We start from the raw sequence: 12452 nt of genomic DNA on the forward strand, positions 1-12452 counted from the left end.
AAAAAAAAAAAAAAAAAAAGTAAAATAAACTGGTAAAAGATATATTCTTAGATTAAAACCAAAAATAATTACAACAAAATAGAAGGTGGGAGCCTGAATGGATCTTGGAGAGAGGAAATGAAAAGGGATATTAAGAAAACAACAGGGGCTGGGGTTGTGGTTCAGTGGTAGAGCATTTGCCTGGCATGTGTGAGGTACTGGGTTTGAACCTCAGCACCACATATAAATAAATAAAGGTCCATTGACAACTAAAAAAGAAAAATTTAAAAAAAAAAAAGAAAAGAAAACAATTGGGGTTGGGGAAATAGCTCAGTTGGTAGAGTGCTTGCCTTGCATGCACAAGACCACCATGGGTTCATTCCCCAGCACCACCAAAAAAAGAAAAAAAAAAAGCCAAAACAATAATGCTGAGAGGGCTGGGGGGATAGCTCAATTGGTAGAGTGCTTGCGTTGCAAGCACAAGGCCCTGGGTTCGATCCCTAGCACTGCAAAAAATAATAATAATAATAATGCTGAGAAATATGAATAAGATTAAATAGTATTACTGCATCATCAACATTAATTTTTTTTTTACTATGATCACTATATTGTACTTTTACAACAGACTATTGGGTTAAGCTTAATATCTATAATTTTATCTCATATAGATTAGGGGAGAAATATAGATATGGAGAGAAAAAGCATTGCAGCAAAATATTAACAAAGGCCAATCTAGGGAAAGAATAAATGGATGGTCATTGTACTAAAATTTTTATAGGTTTGAAATTTTTCAAAATAATAATTTGGGAGAAAAGAAAACTTAAAGGGGGGGAAACCAACAAATGGAATCACAACACTCCCCTATTTAAAGCACTTTTGTTTGTTTTGCTTTTGTGTGTGTTTGTGTGTATGTGGTGTTGGGGATGGAATCCAGGGCCTTGCACATGCTAGGCAAGTGCTTTACCATTAAACTATACCCTCAGTCCCTAAAGTTTTTGTAGCATAGGGAAAAAAAGAAAAAGAAAAAGAAAAAAAGGGGCAGAACTCTCTGCTACTTATAAGATTAAGCACTGCCTTCTATTTAGTAGACAAGGCCCTTGCCAATCTGATCCAGAGAATATGGATCTCACAACATACCCTACACAAGTGTTTCTCAAACCATACGTCATAATCACTTTGTAGGTTACTTTGTAGATTATAATATCAATTTTGTAGATCAAAACTAGCACTGACTAGGGGGCCAGGGTTGTGGCTCAGTTGTAGAGCGCCTGCCTAGCATGTGTGAGGCACTGGGTTCGAACCGCAGCACCACATTAAAAATAAATAAATAGTTTAAAAAGAGTGCTTTAAAAAAAAGAAAGCTAGGGCTGGGGATATAGCTCATTGTTGGAGTGCTTGCCTTGCAAGCATAAGGCCCTGGGTTCGATCCCCAGCACCGCAAAAAAAAAAAAAAAAAAAAAAAGCTAGCACTGACTGAAAAAGAAAACATTGGCATGTAAAGGGAAAAGATCAGAGGGTTACTTTGTTGTGAAATGACTGTTTCAATTTCAAATGAAAATGGATTAGTATGAATGTACACTAGGTCATAATGTAAACTACCATTTTTAAAATTTATTTATTCCTACAAATCACAGTAGGAATAACTTATGGGTGGGCTAAATCACTTAGTTTTTTTTTTTTTTTTTTTTTTTTGCCGTGCTGGGGATTGAACCCAGGGCCTTGTGCTTGCTAAGCAAGCACTCTACCAACTGAGCTATCTCCCCAGCCCGAATCACTTAGTTTTGAGTCCTGACTTTAGTCCTGTGGTTTTTCAGTTTAATAATAAAGGATAATTCTTTTTGATGATAAAACGAAAGTGACTCCTTTTTCCCCTTGAAAAAAATCTGTGATAGGCATCTATAAAAAATGACCAGTCTGGCATGGTGGCACACATCTGTAATCCCGGCAACTCAGGAGGCTGAGGCAGGAGGATTGCAAATTTAAGACCAGCCTCAGCAATTTAGTGAGGCCCTAAGTAATTTAGCAAGGACCTGTCTCAAAGGAAAAAATAAAAAGGGCTGGAGATGTGCCTAAGTGGTCAATCTCCAGTACCAAAAACTAAAACAAACAATACAAAAACAAAAACAAAAACAAAACCCAAAAGGTCAAATTAGGCTGACAAGGTTTACCCTAGGCCTGATTATTATGGGATAGACAGTTGTTTGCTTTTGTAAGGCAAACAAAACTATTTAAGTATTCACAATACTAACAGCCAAGTCAAGTGGCACACACTAGGAAATCAGTAAATGATATAAAATAAAAACAAGGTAACAACTGAATTTATAGTCCTAAAAACTGGGGAGAAAGTACTTATTGTTAAAGAGTGTGAGAAGTTCCACCTGAGTCTCTGGCATAATTGCAATTATGTTAATCCATTTCTACCTTATCTTTGGAGAACATGGTTTTTGGATGTTCATCCTGTGTTCGAGACTGCCATGTTAGGTTGGCCAAAGCACTAAGGCACATTTCCTTTAAATCTATAAAAAAACAAAGAGTTATCTATAAAATTACATTTCTGTCACCAAGAATACTCAACAAGATGGTCCACAGAATAACAATTAGTTAGAGCAGCTTTCAAAAGCAGAGTTATTTGATTGGAAATGGGTGAGAGCAATTATTCAGACCTACACCCCAGCTTGATTCTACCAGCTATGATGTAAAGGTCTTGTGAGTCTGCTAAGCCCAGCTCCCTTTTCTTTTACAGTGAACAATCATTTTGAAATACTCCAGAGTTGTTCTTACTTGCTTGCTTCCGGAGGAAATAAGTATTCCCACTATGATGGCACACGTTGCAATGGAAACTATAGTTGGTCATGAAAGGTAGACAGGATCTGTGGATGAGTCAAATTATACAAATCAGTGAATTTCTGAACACACATTTCTTTATGAGACATAAATCAAAATGAATCCTTTCTTCTTGGTGCAGTTATATAAAAATATTAATATTAATGTGTTCTTAAAATGTAAAATGGCCAGGTAAAGTGGTATACAATTGTAATCCCAGAACTTGGAAGGCTGAGGCAGAAGGATCACAAGTTCAAGGCCAGCCTTAGCAACTTAGCAAGATCCTGTCACAAAATTTAAAAACCAGAAAAAGGACTAGGGATGCATATCAGTGATAAAGTGCCCCTAGGTTCAATCCCCAGTTACAGCAAACAAACAAACAACAAAACCATGCAAAGTGATAATCAACAAAGAAATGAGGAATGTATTTTCTACAAATATCAGAATTCTTCTGTCACAGAAAAATAAATAAGACATTATCTACCACAGTGGACAATGCAGCACCTGAAAGTTCTCACTGACACCTTGTCCATGTTAGTTATCTTTTTTGAGCACCTAAAGAGTTTACCAGGGGGGCTGGGGCTACAGCTCAGTGGCAGAGTGCTTGCCTAGCATGTGTGAGGCACTGGGTTCAATTCCTAGCATCATATAAAAATATATAAAACAAAGACATGCTGTCCATCTACACAACTGAAAGAAAAAATTTAAAGAAAAATAAAAAAGAGTTTACCAGGCCAGCTGCAAATGACAATTATTGAGATCAATAACTTCACTGGAAAGGGCAGACATAATTATGAAAAGACTAATTATTCAGGGAGACAACATAGTCATAAAACTTTTGCTTTACTACCAGATGAATTCTGTAAGTGATAATATACTCCATAAGAGTTTAAAGGACCCAAGTAGTACCCTCAGGTTTAGGAATTAGGAAAATTTGTCAAGGCCAAGTTATGAACTGAATTTGAAAAGATGAGTGGTTTTTGGTCAGGTGAACTACAGAAATTCAAGTTAGGGGCAAGGGGCAAACCGGTATAAACAAGTCTGCTTAAGATTGGATGTATCAGGGCTGGGGAGATAGCTCAGTAGGTAGAGTGCTTGCATTGCAAGCACAAGTCCCTGGGTTCGAGCCCCAGCACCACCAAAAAAAAAAAAAAAGAAAGAAGATAGGATGTTATCTAGGATAAGATAAAAAAAAAAAAAAGACTTGAGCAATTCTCAAAAACAAAACTCTGGAATCAGCCTAGGTGTCCATCAATGAATGAATGGATAAAATGTATATATACACAATGGAGCTTTATTCAGTGATAAGGAAAAATTAAATTGCTGGGTATGGTTGGTGCACGCCTGTAATCCCAACAGCTCTGGAGGCTGAGGCAGGAGGATTGCAAGTTCAAAGCCAGCTTCAGCAGCTTGGTGAGAGTCTTGTCTCAAAATAAAAAAATTAATAAGTGCTGGGGATGTGTCTCAGTGGCCAAGTGCCCCTGGGTTCAATTTCTAGTATCCAAAATATTAAAAATAAAAAAGAAACAACATCATTTGCAGAAAAATAGAATTTGAGAACATTATGTTAAGTAAATAAGTCAAACTTGCCAGATGTGGTGGTGCACACATATAAGCCCAGTCGCTCCAGAGGTTGAGGCAGGAGCATCTAGAGTTTAAAGTCAACCTCAGCGACTTAGCAAAGTCCTAAGCAACTTAGTGAGACACCATCTCTAAATAAAATATAAAAAGAGCTGGGGATGTGGTTCAGTGGTTAAGCACCCCTGGGTTCAATCCCTGGTACCATGAAAAAAAACAGAAGAAAAACAAACTAAAATAGGGCAAGGGTGGTATGTTTTCTCTCATATGTGGAAGAACAAGAGGAAAAAGGAAAAGAAAGGTGAGGTAGAGGGAGATCTCATGAATATCAAATGGGAGATCAGTAGAATAGAGGGGGTGGGAGAAGGAAGTACTGGGGAGTGATATTGGTCAAATTATATTGCTATATTGTGGGCAAGTGCAAATATGTAACGACAAATCCCATCATTATGTACAATTAAAATGCACTAATAAAAAAATAAGGCTTAAAAGATAAGCTGGATTTTTTCCTGTGGATAATGCCTTGTAGGGGAAGTGACATGATTAAAGTGAAAAATTTAGTGACAAGATGGATATGAAAGGGAGATTAGAAAAAGTGAAGATATAAAAGACTTTTGTAGTAGTCCTAGCAGAAGGCAAAAAGAAAAGCCTGACTGAAAGTAAAGTTAATAACAATGGAAAGGACAAGCAGGTGTGCAAGAAGATAAAACATTTGTAAAGTTTGTGACCAATCAGATGAATAGGAAAAAGAAAGTGAATGTAGTTCTAACCATTAAAACTGGTTCTATCATAAAGAAAAAAATCTCCTGCCAGGTGCAATGCCGTCCTGTAATCCCAGTGGCTTAGGAAGCCAAGGCAGAACTGTGAGTTCAAAGCCTATCTCAGCAACTTAGAGAGGCCCTAAGCAATTTAGCAAGACCCTGTCTCTAAATAAAATATAAAAAAGGGCTGGGGATATGGCTCTGGGGTTGAGTGATCCTGGGTTCAATCCCCAGTACCAAATAAATAAATTTCCTAAGAGGTGAGCTTGCTGGCAGAAGACCTGCCTGTTTAAAGGCAGTAGAAGGAGAAAGACTGAATAGGGTAGAGATGTTGGTGTTGGAGATAACAGTGAGAGGGGAAGACTGAATATGACAAGAGATGTAGGAGATAACTGAAGAAACAGATGCATTAAAGAAAGAAAGTGTGTGGTAATTGTGCTGGATGGTTGGAAAAGCATGGGAGAGCTTAGTTTGTTTTTATTTTTCTTTTCTGCAGTGCTAGGAATTAAACCCAAGGTCTTAGGTATGCTATGCAAGTGCTCTACCACTGTGCTATAGCTATATACAGAGCCCCTAGAAGCTTAGTCTTGCAAAGTAGAAGGAACAACAACAACAAAAAAGACCTTTAATAAAAATGGCTTAAGTTGAAACATAATGTCAAGTTTATCTTGAATTCAGCTAACTTAGGGTTTCCCCTGAAAAAGAAGGTTTCCAAGTATGTGCTATTTACCAGCCACCATTCAAGAAATTAATTTTTTTTTTTTTTTAGTACTGAAGATGGAACCCAAGGTATTCTACCACTGAGCCAGGTTCTCAGCTATTTTTAATTTTTGAGAAAGGTTCTTACTAAATTGCCCAAGCTGGCCTCAAACTTCTGATCCTCCTGCCTTAGCCTCCTGAGTCACTGGGATTACAGGCCTAGAACTTCAGTTAAGCATTATAACTCAATTTATAGAAGGCAAAAGCTTCACACTAGGGCTGGGGATATAGCTGGGTTGGTCAAGTGCCTGCCTTGCATGCACTAGACCCTGGGTTCAATCCTCAGCACCACACACACACACAAAAAAAAGCTTCACACTAAAGATAGATAGTTATTTTAAAACAAATACAATCAGATTTCAGAGAAGTCTTTTTCATATCCTGTTAACTTATATCCTCTCAGTCATAAAAGATAATCCATCCCATGTAATTGGCTTTAGGTGTAATTTCTCGAATTCAGGTACAAAGTGGTCTCCCCAAAGGTACAAAGTGGTTTGATTCTTTCTTGACTTGCTCCTAGTTCTCTCTATTAAATTTCCATTTCTAGGCTCTGAGGCCTTTCTAACTAGCCAGGCTTGCTGAGCCGGTGTTTTCCCTGGTGATCTTTTTTTTTCAGGGCCGAGGACCGAACTCAGGGCCTTGCACGTGCAAGGCAAGCGCTCTGCCACTGAGCTAAACCCCCGACCCCCCTAGTGATCTTTTAACCAAGATCAACTCTTCCTGATTTCTCAGTATTTTTCTTTCTTTTTTAAATGCTCTATCCCAGGTCACCAGTCACATGTTAATTATACATTAGCATTTCTAAAGCTCATTTAAACTTTTTAACTGTCAAGCACACAATAAATTATAATGGTATTTTTCACACCATTTTAGGGGGACTTATTTTGATATGGAAATTTAAATTTAAAATTTAAGTAAATTTAAAATTTATTATCATAACATGAGCTGTAAAAAAATCTTACTGATGGCTGGGAAAGTGACTTAGCATGCTTGTCTGGCATGTGTGAGGTCCTGAGTTCAATCCCCAGTGCAGCAAAATACAAAATAAAAAAACTTTACTGAGAGCCAGCAACAGTGAGTCAGTAATGCTCACCTGCTAGATGTTGACCAAATCCCCAAAATAAGAGGCCTTTCATTCTTAATCATAATAAGATTTTAATAAAAGAAATATGTTCAGAAATAGGTTTTGCTGAGGGGAGAAGACATGATATTTAAAAGAGTGAGTTAGAAGCAAAAAAGGTGGCTCAGACATGAAAAGCACTGACCATCTCAATTTTTTTTTTCTTTTTTGGTGTGGTGCTGGGTATTTATCCAAGGCTCTGCGTATTCTATCACTTAGGTACATTCCCAGTTCCTCGATTTTTTTAACAAGGGACTTTATCCACCATATACACCAAATTAACAAATCCAAAATACTCAATACAAGGTTTAAATGATACTGGTTCACATTTGCTTTCCAACTGCAAAGTTTTATTTACCAATCAAGTTGTAAGCCTAAAATCAGAGACAATATCCATTGGCATGCCCTCAGTAAGTAGAAGATATGCAAAGGGAATTAAAATAATTCCTTATTCAACAACCTATTCACTATATAGGGGTTAGGAGACAGGAAATACTATGCATTTATTTTGCCTACAAACCATCCAACCATCTCAGCATCCAAACATGCTGAGATTTACTTCAGAAATTCTTACAAGAGTAAGAAAAGTACTCACGAGGTATCTATGCCAAAGGTGTCTGCTGTGAACCATTTTGTACATATCCCACACTGCAATTCCACCTCTCCCAACTGTCGGCCATTCTCTTCATCCACCGATCCTGCTTGAGTATCCATCACCTCTGACGTATCCCCAGCACCTTCCTGTGACCACAGAACAATTAGAATCAAATTAAGTTGGTTTGATTGCAGTTTTGGTTCACTTAAAAATTTAAAAACATGGGCTGTGGACATAGCCCAGTGGTACAGTACTTGTGTCGTATGCACAAAGCCCTGGGTTCAATTCCCAGTACCACAAAAACAAAACAAAACTTATTTTGCCTTGCAAACAACCAGAAATACTTACTAGTGTATCTTTTCCATTAGAGGATTCTGTCTCCAAACCACCACTTACATCAACCAAGTTTGCATCCCTGTAAGATAATGAACGCACTCAAGTAAAGAATTTTCAAGAGAAACAAACCTCATAATGCCAAGTCCCAAAGATGATCATCAAAATTGGGCTGAGCCAGGGGCTGGGAAACACGCCTGTAATTCCAGCAGCTCGAGGCTGAGGCAGGAGGATCGCGAGTTTAAGCCAGCCTCAGCAACTCAGTGAGACCCTAAGCAGCTCGGGGAGACTGTCTCTAAATAAAATATAAAAAAAAGGGCTGGAGATGTGACTCAGTGGTTAAGCACCCTGGGTTCGATCGCCGGTATAATAAAAAATAAATAATAATAATAATAATGCAGCTGAACTTCACATTCCTATAGCTTTTCCTGTTAAACTGGATCTGGACTGTATGCCTAGTAACTATTAGGATACTAGGAAGAACGTGGTCAAGTTCTTAGAATACTGAGAAGCCTACTCAGACAACCCAATTACACATAAGTCTGGGTGAGGTTCACAGAGATGCAGCTCTCCCGCTCGGTTGTCGAAAGGACCGTTACTTTTTCCAGTCTGGCACTGCAAAGTGATTTCTTTCCTGGAGTATTTGAGGATCTCCCGCATGAAGAGAGAGCTATCAGCTTCCTACCGGGTACGAAGCCAAAGAGGACTAGGTGCTTGGCTCTCACCTAACAGGAAAGGTGAGCAAAGGGGCGTGGCCTGAAAGAGTTCAGAAAGGACTCGTCAAGGCGAGGGCGGGATTACCCTCGCAGAGGGGGCAGGGAGAGTCGAGCCGTTGGCCTCAAGGCCGAGGTTCTGAGAGCGCGGGGAGAAGAATTCCCGGGAGCCCGGGAATAACTCTTGTGTCCTCAGGCCGCCGGACGTCTTACCCGCTTTCAGCCTCTCCAGAACTGGGCTCAGCCGCCGGAGCAGCAGACGTCCCCTCTCCGGCCGGAGTGACTGCTACCGCTGTCACCGGTTTCGTTTCTCCTTCTTCTGCCGTTGTTGCATTTGTTGCCGCTCCTGGGCCGGGTCCGGTACCCGCTCCCGGGCCGGATCCGGTTCCCGCCGCCGCCATCACTGCCGCCTCCCAGTCTTCTCGCGAGAATACTTCCTCCTTATCGCGCGAGCTGCTGCCTGGTTCTGCACTCTTCAAGTAGTAAAGCCCGCTAGTAGGTCCACCACTCGCCTGAGGACTGCGAGCTCCAGACCTGCCCGCTTTAAGGAGATACGGGCGGGGCCGGGCGCTGCGATTTAGCTGATAGCGTCAGGTGAAGGCCCAGGAGGTTCGTTAGTTGGGTTTCTAATAATATTTACTGCATTTGAGGGATGAGCGCTGCGTGACTAAGACTGGAAATCACCACGCAGACGAGGTGCTAGCTGTACATTGTAAACGTTGCTCGCCATTAAATGTGGGAGAATGAGCGCTTACTCCCCGTACCTGGTGTATTCTGTTTTTCTGCCTAGTGATACCGCTGTTTACCGGTGATGAGTTCTGTTCCCGCTAATGTTGAAGTTTGTACACTAGAGAAGCAAGCAAAGGCAAGCATATTAAGCAGATTTTATTTAAAAGTAGTAATAATACAGACTTCTCCCTAGGGGGAGTGGGGGGTCATGACTGATGTTCTAGAATCCCAAGAAGTGAGCATGCCCTACATCTTTTATAGGCTGAGGTCTCTTGTTCTCCAGTTCTCTCCCCCTTTAGCTCTCCTTCCTGCCTATGTGACTAGGCCTAGTTTTGCAGGTGAGGTGCATAAAGTGAGGAGTGAATGGGTAGGGGGAGGGCCAAAGTGATTCAGCCAGACAAAGGCCCAGGGGGCATTAATTAGCAGCTCCTTCCCTGCAGTCCTTGATAAGGGCAGGTAAATTTGGTAATCAGTGGGCTCCGCAGATCCTGGACATTCCAGTGTCCCTGGGGTGGGGCAGTCTCCAGCTTTCAGAGGCAAATGCGTTCCTGGCCTCCATTTCCTCTATTTGACCCAATCCCCTATTTCTACATTAACTGCCTGTCCCCAATTCTGCCTTCTCCAGTGGTCTGTCATTTTGAGTTTGTTTCCAGATGACCTTTAGAGATAGGAATATAGAGACTAATTGCAGAGCCTAAGCGAGAGTGTCCAGACTCAAGGAGTCGGGTACTAGAGGTCTTAAGTTTAGAAAAGTTTGGTGTGTAGCTAAAAAGGGAGATAGGGATTCAAGAATTTGAGAAGTCATTGCCAGTAGCTGGTAGTTGAAATTATTGTTGTGATTGGAAGCGTTTTGTGTCAGTGTTCAAACAGAAGGATATTCTGTTTTCTAGGCTATAGACCTAGGAATATTGGGGCCAGAAAGTTTTCAGGAAATCAATGTTTAGATCGATCCTATTTTCTAAAAAGTTGCTAAAGGATACACTGTCCTCTCACTTTACAGAGAAAGACCTGTTGAGCACTGTGGCACACACCTGTAATCCCATCTACTGGAGAGACTGAAGCAGGAGCATAGCAACTGTAGCAAGTCCAAGGCCAGCCTGGGCATTTTAGCAAGACCCTGTCTCAAAAAAAAAAAAAGGGGGCGGGGGCGCTGGGGATATAGCTCAGTTGGTAGAGTGCTTGCATCGGATGCAAGCATAAGACCCTGGGTTCATCCCCAGCACCGCAAAAAAAAAAAAAAAAAAAAAAAGCTGGTCTGGGCTGAGGAGGCAACTCAGTGGTAGAGTGGTAAATGTGCTTGGGTTCAATCCCCAGTATGGGGGAGGTGCCAAGGCAGACCCAGCCAGTAGCCTCCACTGGAGATAGTAAAGAGGTCTTAATATCTTTACCAAGACTTCTTAGTGTGTCCAGAATAGGTTATTCCCAAAGGAAGATGACTGCCTTGAGTTCTTGCCCATTTATCCCCCTACTGTACCCACATTCTGCTGCCTGATGTGACTTATGTAAACTGAGTCCATCTCCTCTTGTGTTATCAGCATGGTGTCCAGTTGCAATCCAGGTCCTTTGTGTTCTAAACAATGAATTCGGCAGGACAAACAAGTAACAGGCAAAATACAGTTTTATTGAAGGTGAAAGTGGAAGTAGCACTCCACCAAGTGAGAGAGGCTCAAGACCTGAATGTCTGGAAATTAAGTGTTTTATATGCTGAGCTGGGAGGAGGGGCTATTCCCTTTATGGACCCGATTGAAGTATTTACCCCATTTGCTCCCATTGGTTACCTTATGATACTGATTAGAATATTGTCCATATTGTCCAATCCCCATTGGTTACTTTAGAAAACTTAATTAGAATAACCCCCATAGGTCATTTTAAAATACCTGTGGCAGTTGTTGTCAGGTGATAATTCCTCGGTGGGGGGAGTTGTCATGATAATGGCATTTACCATTTATATTACCATTAAAAAAGGACATGACTCCTCTCCATGTCTTGTCCTTCAGGCGCATCCTTCTTATACCCTGCCTCCACCATCTTGGTGTCTCTGAACTCCTACTGAACACCCTCACTTTCCCCTGGGCCTCTCCTGGCTCAAGCATACTCCTTGAAGCGGGCATGCAAGGGCTAGCAAAGTACAAGGATGAAATTTCTAAAACTGCTGTTCCCATTCCAGGGAGAGGGAGAGCATTTTACAGTAGGACTGGAGGAAGTCTGAAGACTTATATTCAGGCACAGTCCAACCATCTGTGAACTAATAATACAGATGATTTTGTTGTTGCTCTTGTTTGTTTTTTTGGTACTGGGGATTGAATCCATGGGATGTTTACCACTGAGCTGTATGCTTGGCCCTTTTTTATTTTGAGACAGAGACTCACCAAGTTGCTCAAGGCCTCTCTGCTGCGTCATCCTCCAGAGTCTCTGGGATTACAGATGTGTGCCACCAGCTGATTACTCTGGATGATTTTAAATCCAGTTCTGGGCAGTACTAGGCAGGAAGAACTTGTATCCCAGTGGCTTTTCTTGCAGTATCTTCAGCAAGGTATACCTCTCTCCAGCACTCAAACTCATTGTGGGATGTAGAAACCTCAAGGGCAATTACACAATAGCTGGAAATATGTAGTTATTTTAATTTCTCAATTGGTTTTCAACTGTTTTGTTTTTAACAAAATGAAAGCTGATCTAATTAAATTACTAGCTAATTACTTAAAAATATTATTGATAAATGCTAAAATCAGTGGGCAATAACTTAAGGAGAAACAGAATAATTGCTCAAAGCATCTTCCCCAAAATATTTAGTAGTTATTGTAGTAGTTTTAAAATGACCACTGAAAGCACATGAAAGAGAATACAAAAAGAAAGGGAGACCTCATGGATCAGCGATGCTTTATTTAGCACTGGAGGGGCACATCTTTTGCAGGTCGGGGGTGGCGGGGAATGGCAACAGGCTACCACAAGGTTTTATAGAGCCTTAACAGAGCCAGGTCGCAAGGAGAAGTTACTTTTGGCAGGCCCTTTTGGTGGGCAGGGCCAGGTCATGGGAGGAGTTTTGGTGGTGGGGTTAATTTAGG

The 12452-nt window shown here is 40.8% G+C and overlaps 1 protein-coding gene across 2 annotated transcripts in view; it reads right to left on the reverse strand.

Annotated features, from left to right (window-relative positions):
* Window positions 1–9095, reverse strand: part of Ash2l (ASH2 like, histone lysine methyltransferase complex subunit) — a 31197-nt gene extending 22102 nt beyond the window's left edge. For both annotated transcript variants that reach the window (XM_047550579.1, XM_047550578.1), the window contains exons 1-5: window positions 8875–9095; window positions 7964–8030; window positions 7616–7761; window positions 2761–2849; window positions 2401–2495 (exon numbers count right to left, since the gene is read on the reverse strand). In XM_047550579.1, coding sequence (XP_047406535.1) covers window positions 2401–2495; window positions 2761–2849; window positions 7616–7761; window positions 7964–8030; window positions 8875–9062 — 585 coding nt within the window. In that variant the 5' untranslated portion in view covers window positions 9063–9095. The remainder of the gene's footprint in view (window positions 1–2400; window positions 2496–2760; window positions 2850–7615; window positions 7762–7963; window positions 8031–8874) is intronic.
* Between the last annotated feature and the right edge of the window lie 3357 nt (window positions 9096–12452).

The sequence above is a fragment of the Sciurus carolinensis genome, chromosome 4, assembly GCF_902686445.1.
Source record: "Sciurus carolinensis chromosome 4, mSciCar1.2, whole genome shotgun sequence".
NCBI classification, from domain to species: domain Eukaryota; kingdom Metazoa; phylum Chordata; class Mammalia; order Rodentia; family Sciuridae; genus Sciurus; species Sciurus carolinensis.